The sequence below is a fragment of the Schistocerca gregaria genome, chromosome 8, assembly GCF_023897955.1.
Source record: "Schistocerca gregaria isolate iqSchGreg1 chromosome 8, iqSchGreg1.2, whole genome shotgun sequence".
Lineage (NCBI taxonomy): Eukaryota > Metazoa > Arthropoda > Insecta > Orthoptera > Acrididae > Schistocerca > Schistocerca gregaria.
In genome coordinates, this window is record NC_064927.1 from 131,195,476 (window position 1) to 131,214,880 (window position 19,405).

General features: G+C 36.6%; 1 protein-coding gene across 2 annotated transcripts in view; it reads left to right on the forward strand.

The window, feature by feature from the left end:
• LOC126284071 (calcium/calmodulin-dependent protein kinase kinase 1) overlaps positions 1-5,958 on the forward strand; it is a 1,500,861-nt gene extending 1,494,903 nt beyond the window's left edge. For both annotated transcript variants that reach the window (XM_049982700.1, XM_049982701.1), the window contains 2 exons: positions 1,274-1,407; positions 2,540-5,958. In XM_049982700.1, coding sequence (XP_049838657.1) covers positions 1,274-1,407; positions 2,540-2,654 — 249 coding nt within the window. In that variant the 3' untranslated portion in view covers positions 2,655-5,958. The remainder of the gene's footprint in view (positions 1-1,273; positions 1,408-2,539) is intronic.
• The last annotated feature ends 13,447 nt before the right edge of the window (positions 5,959-19,405 follow it).

Sequence of the window (19,405 nt, forward strand, 5' to 3'; positions counted from 1 at the left end):
TCAAGTCTGATGTGTGTTCAGCACTACAGCCTCTGTCTCTGTTCAAGAAAATGAGCAAACACAAAATACTTAATGTAGTTCTTGATATTCATTCTAAGCCAAAGTGCATAGTTAGAAACTTCAGGCTCACAGACTCATCTTTGCAGGAGATCACACAATTCATTTAATTGCCATAAAAAAAACTGGCCATTAGTTTCAGTAGTCTTTGTGATGGATTGAGGTTATTTGCTCCACATACATCTTTGAAACTTTAAAGTTATGGCACAAGTGCCAACACTGAAAATCATAACAACTAATGTGGACTCTAAAAATATGTCTGCCTTCTTAAACATCCAGTAAATATTTCATTGTTATTTAAACAAGTTACACTAAGTCCAATGTCAATACAAGTTTTATTTTTTAGCATCTCAATGTAAGTCAAATTTATGTTAAATATTGAACAGATGCGTGACATCTGACATTTCCACTTATTTGAAGTGATGATACCCCATAAAACTATAATTTAGAATTCCTGTTTTCATCAGTTCAAGGAATATGGTCTTGGCAGTGGCTGATACACATAAAACTAAGTGTCCAACTAAAAATCTGAAAGTATTCTTCTGACACCATTTGAGTGTAAATTATATATTGTAGCGTGTTGCTTCTTTCATATATTGCTCATTAATATGAAAAACGCCAAGTTGAACCATGATTTAGAGACCATATTAAATTCTAGGTCCAACTATAACTGGCTGGGTGAGTCACACCGTAGGACAGGGAAAAGAACTAAGTGTACTTTCTCCAGTCACACCATGCTTAGTAAAGCACTGCAATATTCAAACCATCCTCTGGAATTGAGGACAGTATTACATTTTTTAAAGAGAAGTTAATGGTTTTTTGTAGGATGGATACCACCTCGCACACTACACCTGAATATCTTCATAAGGATTCACTAACAGCATTGACTGGGGGAAGCATGGTGGATGTATGATGTATGTAACTTTATGAAAAGATAAGCTTTATGACTGCCATTTTATAATCAGTTTCTGAGGTGGATTCACAAATTTTCAGATGTGTTGCATATGTTATTTCACATTCTCAAAGTAAACAGAAATTTATGCTTCTCTACTAACATTAATCCCAGTGATGTTCAGTATATTTTATAGTGACAAAAGGCTGCAACCTACAAATAAAACAGCTTAGCAAGTAAAATCTTACAAATATAATAGTTTAGCAAGTAAATTGTTCTTACTCACATGTCAGAAGCCTTAAAAGCCTTGTTGTTAACTTACAGAATCCATTTGGTCGTGGAGGTCTTCGGAGAGGAGGTGCTTCTGTGGGAGCTGCTGGTTCAGACAAATCAGACAAATTCCAGAGGTCAGGACGGTCACATTCTGCACCAGGCTCCTATGATGTTGCAGCTGAAAGGTTAGTTTTGGTTTTCTTTTTGGTAGATATCAGTAGTTAGATATATCTCTACACAGACCTGCTCACTGCCATCAACAGAGATGGGACGTGTTATACCATGGAGTGCCTATCGGATATTTATAAAAATTTGTGCAATTTTTATAGAATAGCACATGTAAACACCAAATGTTGATTTTACCTGAAGTTATGTATTCATAAACAGGATACAGGGCTTTTGATACCCCCCAACCTCTCCCCCTGTGTGCATTAGTTCACTCTTTTATTTATTTTGACATTGAAGAAAACTTCTACAAATTTCATGTTAAGGATTTTCTTGGTCTCTCTGAAACACACACTACAGCAGTTCATGAAGATTTAGCTGCTGTGCAAAAAGTCTCTTGTCAACTGGTGAAATGAAATACAAAATACTTGTATAACTTGTAAGAGGATACAAAACTTGGATACATTGACACAAGCCAGAAACTTAGCCATTGTCACTGTTTGGATGTTGCAAGATGAACTGAAACCAACAAAAGTGATTCATTTATGAAGCATATCCAAGAAAGATACAACTTATGTTTTAGATTACACTGGACATGTCATTACCACTGTTTTAGAATAATGAAGCATAGTTAGTGGTGAATGGAGACAACTATTTGTTTGCCACAAGTCAGTGTGTAATCAGGAAAAACCACTAAAAACGGTGCATCATTCTTCATCATGAAAATTCACATCAAACAATTGGCTCTATGGCAGAGAAAAACATCAAATTAATGTCTGATTGCCTTCATTCACTTAATTTTTCATATACAAATTTCTATTTATTCCATAATTTCAAACAATGTGTATGCACAGTGATTTTCATCACGTCAAGAAACTGCCAATCCTTCAAAAACCACTAAAATATGAGGTACTGACATTAGAGCAGAAAAAATGTTTACAGAGTTATCAAATGTAAAAGTGTATAAATTAAACAATTCATACCAAAATAATACCTTTCTTTTAAATTTTGAGTGAGAACTTCACTGGTGCCTTTCATAGTAATGAAAATTTCCTTGGAATGGGAGTCTTGTGAAACTGTATTCCATTAACAATAATAATTTTTGTGAAGTTACTTCAGTGTAATGCTTATAGATTGATGTTCTTTCTGCAGGAAACTTGTTTGTCAGGAAGCTCCTCTTCTGCCTTCACTTAAAGAGTCAGTGGTACCGCCAGAGAGCACTCCCCCTTCAGTGCCCCAGAGTACACACGATGAGCAGAAGAGGTGAGGTCTGGGCTGAGGCAGCTGATGCCAGCTGCCTGGCCCTTCCTGACCATTCTCCTTGCAGCTGCTGACTAGCCAAGTCTTGGCTGTGAGGAAGACCTCACAATGGTGTGGCACATTTAATCCTGGTAACCCCATGGTGTTTTCAACAAGGAATTGTCTTTTTTGACATGTTAATTGATATCTGTACTAATAAAATTATTTTTCTGCACTTGTGATACCCATCAAGTATTTTATACAATTGTCTCATTTGCAACAAAACTTACAATACATATAGTTGATGGAACTATTATGTCAGCTGCCAGATGATGTATTTCATTCAGTACAATACTGATAGATGATCAGAACCAGATTATGTTATGAACCACTTTTGTCATATATTTAGATTCTGATGTGGTGAAGTGTGTACCATGCAATAGACAGATGTTTCCTAAGCTGCAACTTAACAGTGAAACGTATTTTGACTATATAGCTTTTTGCTGTCAATATTTCCTTCACAGAAAGAGTGTGTAGTCTAGATCATTTTCCCAAGTTGCAGAATCATAGGAGAACTGTAAACTGTGTGAAATGGGCTGCTTTCATCTTCAATTTTGTGGGAAAGAAATTAATGTAAGTTAAAACTCTCAAGAAAGAGAGAGGTAAAGGGCTGCAGTGGCTGAAAAGGAGGCTCTTGAAAAGGACATGGCTTAGAACTGACATTAGATAGATGATTTCATTAAAAATAAGCTGGTTCTTAATATATGCACTACCCCCAAAAGATGCAAATTTATTTCCTTTTTTTTCACCAAAAATTTCTCCTATATTACTGCCTGTCCATTGTGTTTATTATTTGGTATTCTATACCTCAGAATGTTTTCAGCACAAATTCTGATGTTTGGACATTTACATACTTTTATGGTGCATCATCCTTATAAGAGACATCTTCAAGATGTAACTTGTTCCTCTTTGGTATTGGGAGAATGGGAGGTGATCTATCTTCATGGAAATTTAACTACAGCGATCCTTGTAGAAAAATTTTGAGTTGATTTCAAAATGTTCTGCCATGTGCTAAAATTTGATCTGAATCCTTTTCAGTCAGAATGGGTGTGCAGTGCCTTGCTATAATGAATCTGATGTCACAATCACAAATAAAATAATTGCCATCAAAAGTAACAAGAGTTCATTGACATTTCAAAATTACTGTATGCAGACACTATGCAAGCTACAATGTTCTTAGTTGAGCCCATGGGTGCTTGGAAATTTTCTTACCAACTATAGGTAAAGGTGAGTTGACATTGTGAAGCACAGCTAAAGCTATTGCTGGGTGGAAATTGTACACTCGAGCAGATAACAGATGTCTTAAATCTCATATATATTTTTTGTCATGTTTACTTTTCTGTACAACAAATGCTCATTTCCACAATAAAGCACCAATTACATCCTTTACATTTATGTTGACAATGAAACAAATCAACAGTGCCAAATCACTAACTGATTTAAATCTAAAATTTAGCTAAAATGGTTGTCCATAGGCAGATCTTCAAGGTATATTTGTAGACACTTCCTGTGGTTTTTTTATATTTTTAAAACTAATCCAAAGGAAAGTATGTAATATAATTGAATTTCTTAGTTTTTGTCTCAGATCATGCAGCTGTTAATGGCAAGAAGGAATGAAAATCATAAATTGTTAATGGGACCTCCACAGAGACTTTATACTGCTGTGATAAAGTTATATAAAAATGGTAGTTTGCAGTATTTGAAACTGGAACTGTTGAGCAGCTCTGGTGCTTGTGTTATGTTAGCAATAAAGAACAGACATTTATCTAAGGATCCAAAATTGCTGAAATATAATCAGTGGTATATTATGTGCTCATTGTTGTTCTACTGACAAGTAAAAATAACATGGAATTGAAATTAATATCGAAGCATACAAGCTATATGGAACAATTTTGTAATGTTAGCAAAAAATAAATGAAACTGGTGGTATTAATTGGGGACCAGAATATAAGAACATTATACAAAAGTTATAAGGCTCTGCAATGAAATAAAGGTATACTGCATGCTGCTAAAAGCCTCTGTCAGTGGTATTTCCAGTGTTGATCTTCCATTTCTATTGTTAATACTGAAGTTATAAGCAGTTAGAAATTGTTACGCACATTTCAATTTATCCATATTGTTGGAAGGTATAACAAGAGTCAAACTGCACATAAAAGGTACGAGGTGTGTTTTCAAAACATAAGGACCAAGGTAGAAATTTTATTTTGAATGATAGATGTGTCTGAATTTCAGTGCGATTCTACAGCACTAAATATCTGAGAGCCTATAAAAATATGCTTTTCATCTCACAGACACAGAGATGATGGATACAAATTTAATCTTAGGAGACTTTTCTTCAGGTTTGTTAATAGGGAAAGAATGATACAGAGATCTGGTCTTATGTGAAACAGTATGCCTCTTGTTAATTCTTCTCATAATTTTCCCATTAATATGTGCTGTTATAAAATTTGACTCATTAAGGATTGTTAAATAAGCACGGAATTAATCTTTGCACTTTAGAACAGTTTATATTTATTTTTAAGTACACGCACAATTGAATGTTTTCAGTGGTGAATGCATTTCAAGCAAGAGCAAATTAACTTTTATAATATATATTTTCAACATGTTCTGTAATGTAGCCACAAACTGGCATTTTTTAAAAATAAAGGTGCTTTCAATTTCTGAAGTGTTATCTCATATCTGCAGCAGATAAACCAAGCAAATATTTTAAAATTTCTCTGTTTGTTACCATTATTTCTTTTAGTATAAACTGCTTATTTTACTACATCTACATAACTCAAAGCATGCATTATATATGTAACCACATCTCATTCGATTTGGTAAATATTCTTGTGATGTCTCAGCTTATCTCAAAACCTTTATATTTGCCTCTGAAATAACAGTTTCTGTCATTGTTTAAATGTGCTACTATGTCTTTCAGTCCTGTGATTAATGATGTCAGTGGCTGCCTCACACACCTTCTTGTTCTTGTTCATAACTAGGTACAAAATAAAATGTAACTGTTTTGTGGAGTGTGCCACTGGAAAAAGGAAACAATGATTCTCAGCTACATGTGTTGCTCTCACTTCTTATGTCTTTTGGACTTTAAGCAGTATCTGTGTACATAAATGTTCGTGCACTGTTCTTTTTTCATGCACATATTTCTAATAAACATCTGTAATATTAGACAATCACTGTCTAGATGTTTTATAGCATTTTTTATCCTAGTCATCAATAAATGTTTACAACATTTTGCATATTTATAAAAATCAATAAATATCTCTGCATTTTCATTGTTAATAATTCTGTGCATTTTCCAGTTTCCTTCTTCATACACAGTGAAACAACTTCATGGAAAAATTGAACTTTCCTCAGCTTCATTTTAAGCCCAGATGAGCTTATCAGTAACTCAAATGTAAGACAGTTTATGGGAAACAGTTTAAAATAAATGAAATATTCAAATATGCACTAATAATACAAAATTGAAGATTACCACATTTTTTGTGTGATCAAAACTTGGGTTTGTTGGTGGAAGACATAGGTACGTACACAAGCACAATCACTGGATTCATTTAACTATGGATTTATTAAAATACCCAGACTCACCACCACTTTGTGAACAGACATCTGAAGATCCTAGAGCTTATATTGAATGAAACATAACAGATTTGCTAGCATATACCTACATAGAGCCACTGCACTACAGATTACTCTGATCATGACATCATACCTGCAGAAATATAAGTATACTAATTGTCAACAACTACAACACATAGTCAACAAAATTGCCATACTCTACTCTCACTACTAGAAAAAATAATTCAATTTAGTAAGTCAATGTGATGATGATGATGAGAGAGTGAGTGTGTGTGTGTGTGTGTGTGTGTGTGTGTGTGTGTGTGAGAGAGAGAGAGAGAGAGAGAGAGAGAGAGAGAGCAGGGAATAATAGGTATCTTGAATACTTTTATGCTCCTACTACTTGTACAGGAGAAGATGAAGTAAATATTTGCTGTCACCACTTGACAAGGAAGGAAGGGTGGAAGACCAAGAGACAAAGACAAACCTCAGATTAGGCAAGGAGAGTGATGGGAATCAAACATAACATTTTGAAGGAACCATTCATACATTTGTTTGGAGCAATTTGGGGACATTGCTGAAAAACTAAATCTGGATGACCAGATGGGCTCTGAACTATTATCTTCCTGAATGGAAATCCAGTGTACCAACCCTTGTGCCATATGCCCACTAGCCACCAAATAGCAGAGGGCTTCCATTTTGTGTATTGAAAACTGAATGAGCCAATTGAGAAAGAGTGGAAAGTATCATTTTTCTTTTTGGATGTTTGTTTCCTTTTCTCAACTAATTAAACTACAACTTCTTCATTTATAAATATTGAAGGTTTGCAGGTATCATGCATTATTCTTTGAGAAGTTCTGAGCAGATATACCTGTTGCCATTTTTGTTAGACCATTATACAATATGTTAAATTAGTAATCATGTAGTGTTTGTGTGTGTGTGTGTGTGTGTGTGTGTGTGTGTGTGTGTGTGTGTGTGTGTGTGTGTGTGTCATGTGACAGTAGTGAGTACCTATAAAATTTAGTATTGTGTTTGTTCTGTATGAATGAGAGGATTCAGGATAGTGTATCATGATGCAAGCAAGTATCTTACTGTTCTTATAGAGAACCATCCAATGTACAATTACCATCTACAGTGCTCAGGGACAAAATGTAAAGAGGTTTAATTTATTTTTAAATTCAAGACATTGATGCACAGTCTAATTAGCAAAGTTAAAGCATTTGCCTTCCACTCACAAGGAAATGGTCAGACTTCGCATGCCAAAACCTGCAAAGTGTGCCCTTTTCTCTAATGGGTTAACATCAGTTAAATCCACATGCTAAATTTTATCTGCTTATTTGCACTAATAATGGTGTTTATTTTAAGAAGATCTATACATACCTGATCAGATTTAGAAACTAATAAGAGTAAAACTGACAGTTTACTAGTGATTTAAACTGAAGGAGAGTATAATTGGCAGTTTATTATTGATTTCAACTTGACAATATCATTGTGATGCTAGACTGGAAACTGCAGAGATCCATTCATTAATAAAATTGTTCTTTTTTTTTAAGATGCCTTCAACTAATGGAAATATTCTCCATTTAATAACTGGAGTACATTTTTCATACTAGGAGGAATCTGAGGTATCCCTAATTCTTTACAAAGGTGCAGTTAATGACTGAGGACTGTCATGTCCTGACCAAAAGAAGAAGCAAGAATTTGTTCCTGCAGAGTAGAAGAGAAGTGTGAAAAATCAAAAAGTACACTATCCTCATTCATCATTTTCCCTGATTTTCAAGATACTACAACAATACAGTCTATGTAAAACATTGACCAATTTGCACATGGCCCAAAATGTTTGGTCAATATTGCATAGTTGACAGTCAACCATACTGATGGATTACAGGCATTATTCTGAATGAATGTCTTAGTACAATCACAGACTGCACAGCTACCTCTGTATGGTTTAACCCCTTTTCATTGAAAGCAGCCTTTCAGCTTGCATTCCTTTTGCTGCATGGTCTGATCTATGTTGTGAATTCAAGAATCATTAAAACTAGGGATCCTATGCTTTGTTTTTGTAGTAAAGTCATTCATTTCTTCAGTATCAGTGTTCATGAAGATAACAACATGTAACCACTGTCAAATTAGTCATAATGCAAAGTAAATGCTATTTTATTGTGAATAAACTGTATCACAAATTATTTACAAGCTGATCATCCCAATATTAAGCTCTCAAAGTAACCACTGCAGTTTTGCTATCATCATTTCAAGACTGTCACTAAACCAAATTACAAGAAGATGACAGACACTACAAGAGCAACTATTAGAATCCAGCACACACTGGTTTGTCATTCAGCCAACTACAGCTTATCTCTGTCTGCTAAAGAGATCCAATGAACTAGTGACACAACAAATTTTTTAGCTCAAACATGAATCATCTGAAAAATCTAAGTCAATACAAAGAATAGTAATAATTTTCTGACCTGTTTCTCAATAAAAATTGTTATTTTTCTTTATTCAAATGCATAAAATATTTTGATTAATCCAACAATTAGAATTTTCATCTTCTGCTTGTGATATTTTATTGTTCACAGAGTAATTGCATGAATACTGATGCTTATAGCTCAACAAATCTGTTTAAAAATAATTTTTATGGGAATATTTCCATAATTCACAGACTGGTGCTAACACATGTAGATAGAATGTGGAATGAGAAAATCAGTGGCTCTGAAGCAACACTTATGAAAGCTATTAGGTTCAGTCTTTTCAGTATACATTTTAATTTTTCAAAAACTACCCATAATAAAAGTTCTCATTTTACAGAATATTCCATTTTTAACTGGTCATTATTTTCAAAATTCTATTGTAGTCCTAATTTTTCTGATCACAAAAATTCTATCTCTAAAATATATTTTTTGTAGTAAGACCTAAGTTACTATTTACAGGTTTTGTTTTGTTTTATGTATTACCATAAATTCTGGCCAAAAGCTTGTAAAATTGACACATTCCATATCCTGCGATAGTGTCACAACATGGATCACAGGAATAAGAGATAAATAAATACATAAATAAATCCCACTTTCATTTGAAAATAGTGTTTGTTTGCTTAAGTCTAGCAAATTTCATATGTTACCCATTTTTGGTGGAAATTGTGAATCCCTGTACGAGTATACATATTTTTCATAATATAGTCCATTGTCAGTTCTCCATTTATCCAAACCATAGCTAAAACAGATTACTCCTTGGGTCACTGTAACTCTGTATCCACTAATGTGTACCCACACATGTAAAGCAAAAGTTGGCTGGAGTGGCTGAGCAGTTCTAGGCGCTGCAATCTGGAACCACGTGACCGCTACGGTCACAGGTTCGAATCCTGCCTTGGGCATGGATGTGTGTGATGTCCTTAGGTTAGTTAGGTTTAAGTAGTTCTAAGTTCTAGGGGACTGATGACCTCAGAAGTCAAGTCCCATAGTGCTCAGAGCCATTTGAACCATTTTGTAAAGCAAAATATAATAACAAATTTCAAATTGTATTCAGATGCTTTCCTATAAATAGTTGTGGAGGACAATACCTTGGTCAGGTTGTACATGAAAATCAAACTGTGAACAACAATGTGATATTAAAGTGTAAATACTTTTATAAATTTCTTTGAGTTGATCCATAGTTTGCATTCATTTCATTAACATCATGTAACATGATAGACAGTAGGTACCATTGAGAAACTTCTTTGTGTTTGCCCTTAATTCATCTTCATGAAGGTAACAATATGTAGCCACTGTCAAATTAGTCATAATGCAATGTAAATGCTACCTTGTTATGAATAAACTGTTGTTGTTGTTGTTGTCTTCAGTCCTGAGACTGGTTTGATGCAGCTCTCCATGCTACTCTATCCTGTGCAAGCTGCTTCATATCCCAGTACCTACTGCAACCTACATCCTTCTGAATCTGCTTAGTGTACTCATCTCTCGGTCTCCCTCTACGATTTTTACCCTCCACGCTGCCCTCCAATAATAAACTGTATGAAACATTATTTACAATCTGACATCCCAATATTATGTGTGTCAACAAATATGGAGAGCTCTGAAAGTAATCACTGCAGTTTTGCTGTCATCATTTCAAAACTGTCATTAAACCAAATTACAAAATGATGCTAGATACTAGAAGAGCAACTACCAGATCCCAGAAGACTGGTTAATCACTTAGCCAACTGCAGCTTATCTCTGTCTTCTAAATACATCCAATGAAGTAGTCAGGCAATAACTTTTTAGCTCAAACACCAATCATCTGAAAAATCTAAGTCAATACAAAGAACAGTAATAAAAATCAAATAGGAAAGAAGCCTGTTCTTGCACTTGTCACCACAGAAAAGTGCTGCACCTCAATGTGCACTCTCAGACGTTCTTCTAGTGATCCCACAGAGAACACTCTCCCCCAAGCAGAGCAGTGATCTGGGAATGAAGGGTATTTATGTTTCACCTGGCATCCAGCTCTCATATGTACTGGAGGCATTGCTTGAACTTCTCCAGCCTCTTGCGTTGGCAGTGATGGTACACTTTCTCTTGTGGTGCCAAGATATCATCGTCCATATCAAGTAGTGTGGAAGGTGACACTTCGCATTCAGCGTGTATGTCTTCTTCAGTCAGTAACATATGAGTATGTTTGACCCATTCCAATGATACCACTTAGCTTTTCCAATTTTGATCTATATGCAAGGTATGTCTGTCCCTGGGGTGTGTTCTGTAGGGCACAGAATATGGCATCTCTAATGGTGACTTGACAGCGACTGTCCATAGCATCAAATGTACACATGACCATAGATCTTTGTGTATGAACATTCTTACTGCCCCATGTCTTAAGACAGCAATTGGGTGACGTCTGTCCATATGCTCATACACCTTTCACAGTACATCAGGCAATTTGGTCTGTCATTGATCAGTAAAGAATTCTGTGGGCAGTCATAAAGGTTCACTGAAATGAGTTCTACAGTGGATGCTGCCAAATCCACTTTTAATACTGTGCAAAAGCCTGACAAAACCAGTGGCAAAGATGACAACAAAGACTGTGCATGGCACATTGTGCAGCTTGTATTGTACTATGCCAGCATTCCATCATTCCGTCGCTTGTTGGGTGATAAGATGTGGTGTGATGATGGTGACAACCACAGAGGTTAGCCATTTCTGAGAACAGTGTAGATTTGACTTGATGCCCCTGCTGATGTATAAAGGGCAGCTGAAACATGCAGTCAATGATGAAAGAAATACCCATGCCACAATTTACACAGAAATGTCCAATAATGGAATTGTCTCTTTGCATCTGGTGAAGTGGTCCAGTGCAATGAGGAGATAACAATATCCTTCCAATGGGAGTAGAGGTCTCAATTCTGTCTGTCATCAGTTTCATGCTGGCATTTGTTCTCAGAAGAGCCAGCCCACACTTGCTGTCAAATAATTAGTCACAATTACTCAGGTACAAAAAGTCTTGATTTTCCCTGTGATACATCCCACAAAACTCAGAAATGTTCACCAACAGCTTGTATTTGCTGTAGACATAACCTAAAATGCTGTCACAATGGAATTCAGTGAGTTGTTGGTCTGTCTCTTGCACAGCATCTAACTCCTTGTAGTCAATCGTCTGAGAGATCAATTCTAAGGAAATTAGCCACAACATTCTCAGCTCCTTTCATATGCTGCACGCCTGTTGTGGACTGGGCAATGAATTCAAGTTATCTAAATTGTTGCAGTGAGCAACCATCCTTGTCCCTATTGAAGGAAAAAGTAGTTGAATTGTGGTCTGGGAAAACCATAACTGATCTGGCTTCCACTTTTGGCCAGAACTGTCTGACAGCTTCATAAATTTCCAACAATTCCCTATGATAAGCATTACATTTAATTTGTGATGATATAAGCTTATAAGTTGCCCAGGTGCTGCCAGGCGGCCTTCAACATACTGGTGTAGAGTTGCACCAATGGCTTGCTAGCTAGCATACACAACAATTGCCAGTCACATCTTAGGAAGCGTGTGTGCCAACATGGTTGCCTGATGAATGCATGTCTTGATCTTATCAGATGCCATCAAATCTCTGGTGTCTACTGCAAAGGCCGTTTGTTCACTGTGTCCTTGGTGGATAGTGCTGATGTCAAAGGTGCCTGTATGGCCACCGCATTAGGCAGATATCTGTAGAAACTAACTGCTCCAAGGAACTGGTGTAATTGGTGATAGTCAATGAGGTGTGCCATCTCTTTGATAATGGCAAGTTTATCTTGCAGTGGGCTAATATCAGCTGCTGTCGCTGAGTAGTCCAGGAATGGCACCTGCATTTGTCAAAGTAAACATTTTGATTCATTGACCAAAATTCCATATGCATCAGTGCATTGTTATACAGTCCTTAGGTGCAGTTCGTTCAACTTCTCAAATGCCAAAAAGATGAGGATGTCGTCAAGGTTTGCGAATCAGTACTGTAAACCTCTGAGTACTTCATCAACAAACCATTGCCAAATTTGTGCTGCATTTTTCAAACCAAACAGCATATGGAGGTATTTGAATAAGCTACATGGTGCCGTGACAGCTGTCTTCTGTGTATCAGCAGGTGTGGCCACTATCCCATGATAAGCTTTCTAGTAATCAATGACATTTAAAATGGTCACACCTGCCAGTGTGTGCATAAGATCCCTAATATACGGTATTGGATAATGATCAGGAATGGTGTGGGTATTGAGTGCCCAATGGTCTACAAGTCCTATCTTTCCTCTTTATTAGATGAAGTGTTGATGGCAATGGGCTACTGGATCTACATGTAACTCTCGAACGTAATAGTTCTTTGAATTTTGCCTTTGCTGTGGTGAAACAATCAGTAGCTAACAAATGGAGGCTCTAAGACAATAGTTGACTGTGTGTAGTCCTGATGTGATGGACTGTGTTATGGTTAACTTTATATGCACATGGGACTGATTCGCAGTTTTCTATGTGTGGCGTAACCCACAGTCTGTCATAGAATGTAGGCCGAGAACATCACCCAAGGGTGCCTTCAATGCACTGTGTACCCCAGTTGATGCTCAACGAACCTGTAGCTACTTCAACTGCATGATGAAACAAGAAATCCACAACCATTATTGCTTCTGACACATTGACAATCATGCAACTCCATGGTAAACATTCTTGGAAACTAAGGTCTACATCTATTTGAGATTTTCAATACGTCATTATTGGAAATTGGTTTCTTGCTGTGAGCAACTTTACATTACAGCTTCTAACAAGCAATGCGCTGATATCCAAACCTGAGTCAATTAGCTAAGTGGGGCTGAATTTAATGTCTGTGACAAAAAGCCAATGGAACGATTGGGGAGGGGGGGGGGGGGGGGGGACATTAAAGAAGAAGGGTTACTCACCAATAGTTGCCCATCATCACTCTCACCTCCATGTGGTATACACTGGTGTTCAGACTCATGACTGAGGGAACTTATCACGGGCTGCTGTTGCCATTTGGGTGAGTACAGGGTGATATCCACCATGTCACCTTGTTTCTGAAGTGACAGTGGTACCAGCAGATACACTCATGCATTTCCATCTATCGTGCTCTTCTTGTATGTTCCTGCTTTGCCTCTGAGCAATGTTGATATCTGTTGCTGCAAGCCATCAATATGATTTTGTATCTTATCCAGTTGTTGAGTAACACATATTTGTTGGCATTGTTATATTGCTGAAGCTTCCTGGAGGTATGTACTGCAGAATTTGAAAATTGCAGATGACCTATGCCCTGCTTCTAATGATTGTCAGCTAGTGAGAGCAATGTTAGAATATTGAATTCATCAGAAAGCACCGCAGCTGTTGTAACTGTTTCTGGCAGCTGTGTATGCCATACATGTTGCAGTGTCATGTCTGGCAACTCAGTGTCATCGACTAAGCTTTGCAGGTGCCCCAAAATTCCAAAGGTGATTTATGTCCTCTCTTTTCACTATGTAGAGCTTGTTGGATACATTTTTTCACTGGCCAACATAGCTGCCCAAGAGGTAACTGTTTAAATGTGTATAATTCTGCATGTCGGGTGAGGGTATTATATCTGCACTGATCATGGCTGTCTTATTGTCAAATGCACTAATGGTGATCATAAATGTGGCATCTTTGTTTACAGTGCCATGGTGCTGGCAAGTCAGATCAAGAATTGCAAGTCATAATTCAGGTTTATCAGGAAAAAAGTATGGTGGGTGTATCTTTATCTTGCTACTGTTAAGAATGGCCATTCCTTGAGCAATAGAAAAGTTCAACACAGCATATTCCTGCTTTTCAATGTCATATTGTAAATCTTTTATGTGCTTCAACAAAGCATTATGCCAATCCGTAGTACTCTGTGTGTCACGTGGAGGTGCCAACTCTGCATTGGACAATACTAAAAGAGGCTGCATTCGTTCATCTACAATGGAATTCAGTACACAGGGTGACCATTTTAGCCCTCTACAGCTTATCTCTGCATGCTAAAGAGATACAACATAGTAGTCAGGCAATAACTTTTTATTTTTCTACTTGAAGCGCCAGTTGACTGAAAAATCTAAATCAATACAAAGAATAGTAATAACAATCAAAGAGTGAAGAAGATTGTCCAAGTACGCATCACCATGGAACAATGTGGCACTACACTGTGCATTCGCAAATGCTCCTCTGGTGACTCTCACAATCATGTCACAATTACAATAGGACAAATGTAAAATAGAGAAAGAGACATGAAAGAAACGTTCAAAAACATTAGAAAACTATTATAATATTATAGCAAGTGAACATTTTGAGACATTACAACTTTCACATTACCATCATAACTATATATCCAGCAATATTAACCATGCATTAGCCTTTGAGAAAGCCTACATGAAATTGCTCCACTCTCCATGAAATATACTTTAATGTGAACTCTGAATAATTCCATCTACTATTTTCTGCAAAGTGTACAGTCACATTAGAGGGCAGTATGAAGTCCCTCTTTAATAAAGGGATGTTCTGCATGTTATAATGTAGTTGAGGTGGCTGCATATTTATCTTAACAACTGCATATTTGTAGATGATACAATTATTGCAGTCTGAATTGCCAGGCCTAATTCAAAAAACAGTTTCAAATTCAACATCCAGCACTCTTCTGATTGGCAAAGAGAGATCGGTGAAGATGGTTGAGATCTCACTCACGCTTTTTAAATGTAAATCTTGTTTGAAGAGGGTTGGAATAATTCCATTGATTGGAGATTTTGTAGGAGCTCATCTGCTGCATGTTGTAACCAATTTCCAGTCCACTGGCTGTTATCTTCTAAGTTCTAGTGGTGCTATGTCAGATAAGACATTATGTCATTGAACTGGTGTTGATTTCAGCATGCTAGTGACAGTTCTGATAATATCATTTAACCAGACATCAATCCTGGTTACATGACTGCTTTTAGCTCACACAGGAACATTGCATTCAGGAACAGAATACACAAACAATTGTGCTCCCACTTGTTCTCCCTTAAGTAGTGTGTGGTGCATAGACATCTTTCATGGTGATACTCTCCAGACAATGTTCTGCAAGGAAAGAGCAGCTTCACAGAAAACTACAGAAACAAAAACAAAAAACATTTTAAGGTAAAGTGAATAGAAAGCTTAGATTTGTTGGAAGGGTTCTAAGAAATTGCAGTGCACCAGGAATGGACACTGCTGATGCAACCAATTCTACAGAAATGTTCCGTGTTTGGAGTCTTTATTGCACAGACATGGGAACAGACAGCAAAAAATTTCAAATCCTTGGTATGTTTCTGGTGGGGTATGATGCCACATGTCTATGTACAGGTCATGTAATTATAGCAAATTACAGGCTGGTGCCCAGTAGCACCCAAGATGAGATCCATCAAGTTCAGAGCAAGCAAACTTGTGATCAAAGCATCAATACAAGTCCATCATCACACTCCTCAAACCTCATTAACATGATTCCATTCTTGTGATACAGGCAGCTATCATGCTGGAAGATGCCATCACTATTGGGAAAGACATCAAGAACAACAGAATGATGTAGGTCATCAGCAACAATGTTCATGCAGCCCACAGCTGTCATGGTGCCTTTTATTGCTCCCACAGGTCCATGGAAGGCCATGTGGATGATCTGCATCACATAACACTGTGGTACAGTCACATTTCAAGCAGCCATTTGCCTGGGTGTTGCATATTCAAACATGACCATCAGCCTGTTGTGACAAAAAGTGTGACTCATTCAATCAACCAACATATTTTTATTATTCTATTGTACAGTCTTGATGTCCTGTGCCCACCACAATCATAGCTAAACGTGTCATTGGTTCAACATGGTAACATGTGGGAGTTGTCTGCTGTAGAGGCAAATGTTCAACATTGTGTGGTGAATGGTGCATTCAGAAAAACTTATGCCTGGACCGAGATTGTGCTCTGACATTAGATCTGCCACAGATAGCTGCCTGGCCCACTTAACAGAGTGAGCAAGCCACAGATTTCCACATTCTTTGATGAAGCTTGGATGTCTGAAATCTTATTTCATACTCATGGTTTCACTATCATTCAACTACATTCTGAGAATGCTCATGACTGTAGCACAAGAATAGCCAAAAATCAGTGCTGTTGCTGAGATGATTTCTAGGTGCTGGACCATAACATCCACCTTTTAGTAAATTCACTTATATTAGTGGATTTCCCAGTTTTTGGTCTGTATCACTGCTAGAAAATTACCCATTGGTCTCCACAAAACTTATACTTTGGTTACTTTGTCATGTGGAGCACAACACTAGCAGGTGGCATTCAATCTCATGGTGAGCAGTGATCATATTGTTTTAGTTCCTCAATGTACATCTCACATAGAGAATATGAGAATAAGATAAGAGAAATTAAGATGCAAACATAGTCATATGTATAGTCATTTTCCACTTGCTCAAATACAAATGTAATATAATTGAAAATAGGTGACAATGGCATGAAGTACACTCTACCATGTGCTGTACAATTGCTTATAGAATGTACATGTAAATGTAGAATTGTTCATTTTGGTGTCATATGCTTTTCAATGACATACAGAGTGTAATATAATAAATCAAAACTAATTCAGTTTGATACTAACATATTAAATATAACCTAGTATCATCAGGATCATAATATGTGTCAATTATAACGCGCTCCATGAGTTTCCTGAAGAGTAAGATACATAGTCTTTATATCCCCATTTTTTAGCTGTAGAACTATTGAAGTACTGCATATTGTTTCTTTTTCATGCTGCTAAAATAATTAAGTGGAAGGTGTTTATAGTGAGACGGGTGAGTGCTTCCTAGGGATGAAGTCATTTCTTCTGAATGACCTGTAGTTTTTTTTTTTTTTTTTTTTTTTTTTTTTTTTTTTTTTTTTTTTTTTTTTTAATCTGATAGTCCTTCTCCACATTTTGTCAGACTTTCCTCACCCAGAAAATAAATTTTGTCTCCTGCATTTACTTTTTCCTCTGAAAGTCACACAATTTACCCATATTACTTGTGTCTCTGCTGATGGGGTCAGAACTTTTGCTTCTTCTCTACAGAAGTTGAATATTCATGTTAAAAATTTGATGAAATTACTTATCAGTTTCAAGATGAAGTGATATGGTATGAATTTCATAAAAAATATGCACAAGTGCAATTTTTTTTTACCCTGGAAGACTCCTTCTGGGTTTCTTTGGTTAAACAGCTTGTAGCAATGTTATGTATAGAAGTTAAATTGTACTGAATCTATGAGGAGAACCTGGACTCCATCAACATAATTTTGAAGGTCATCCAGGAATATTTTTGAAGTGTTTTGATATAAGGAATCCATGGTCTCTGGCAGCTCATTATATAGAAATAATACAATTATTATTTACCTAACTGGGTTTACCGCTTATGCCACACAAAGGGACTGTCTCTTAATTTTTCTTATTATATATTACAGCCTCAGGTCATACAAATTGTATTATTCCTGGATTTCACTTATTATCAGGTCATCATCAGGTCTGTTTAAAAAAGAAATAATAAAGGAGCCAGTACAATACTAGGAAACTAAATTACAAATCAAACTAACTTTTAAACACAACTACACAGTCTTGAATACAGTACATAAAACCTCTCAAATTTAACAGGCCTGGAAAGATGCTCATATTGTAAACATACCTGCACTCTGATCATTGGAACTGATGTCTGTAGTTGGCTGCATAAGAGTATGAAACTAGTAGGTCTTAAATCTCAAATATAAGATTAAAAATATTCACATTATGCAACGATTTCTATGAAAATGCATTCTAAAAACTAAAACTAGTAAAACATTACCAGACTAATGGTGTAGATAAGCTAGATATGCACTAGAAGCGGTACAGATAATGCTGCCTGAAGCAGCAAATAGCAATGTAGGGGCTGGTGATCATAAGTGTTCCCTAATTCAGTGCTGTGCCCTGATTCTAACAATTAATACCGTTTTCACATTGTTACTTTGCATTGTCAAATGGGAAGTAGGTATCTATTATGTTAAAATATGTGGCTAAAAATCCTAGATCAAGATAGCTAAAATTCCTTTATTGAGTACTAGTTTCAGCTCATTGACAAATCTTGCTTAATTCATTGTGTATCAGCCACTAGGTATTACACACCATCACAATCTGTGCTGAATCTATCTTGTTGTCATGTACACATTAAAGTAAGTCATCATGGTAACAGTCAAAATTTCTTATGGAAAAAAATTGCCCAGTACAAAAGGATTTACTCAGAGTGACTAATAAATTCAGCCAAAAACTTTGAACGACCATAATGATGTGAGGTTTCAAGGCATGTCATGCATCTGAAACAAAACTCAATGCATTAAGAAGACCAGTGTCCTTGCAAAATTGGGGACACATTTTTAATACCACTGCATGAGGAGCTTGTAATACACTTGTTTTGTCACCTTTATAATTCCTTGATCCATGGTGTGAAGTTAGTATCTCCCTCCTGCATAACTATTCTGCACACAAACCGCCTTTCTCTGAGGCATCAGTCACCCTTTCTCAACCCTCACTCCCAATGCTTGCCAACAATTTTCCCTGTCTACCTTCCCCTCCCATCCTCTTCAACACAGTACCTCAACTGTACTGCAGCCCCCTTGTGTTAACAGAGAGACAGACAGAGAGAGAGAGAGAGAGAGAGAGAGAGAGAGAGAGAGAGAGAGAGAGAGAGA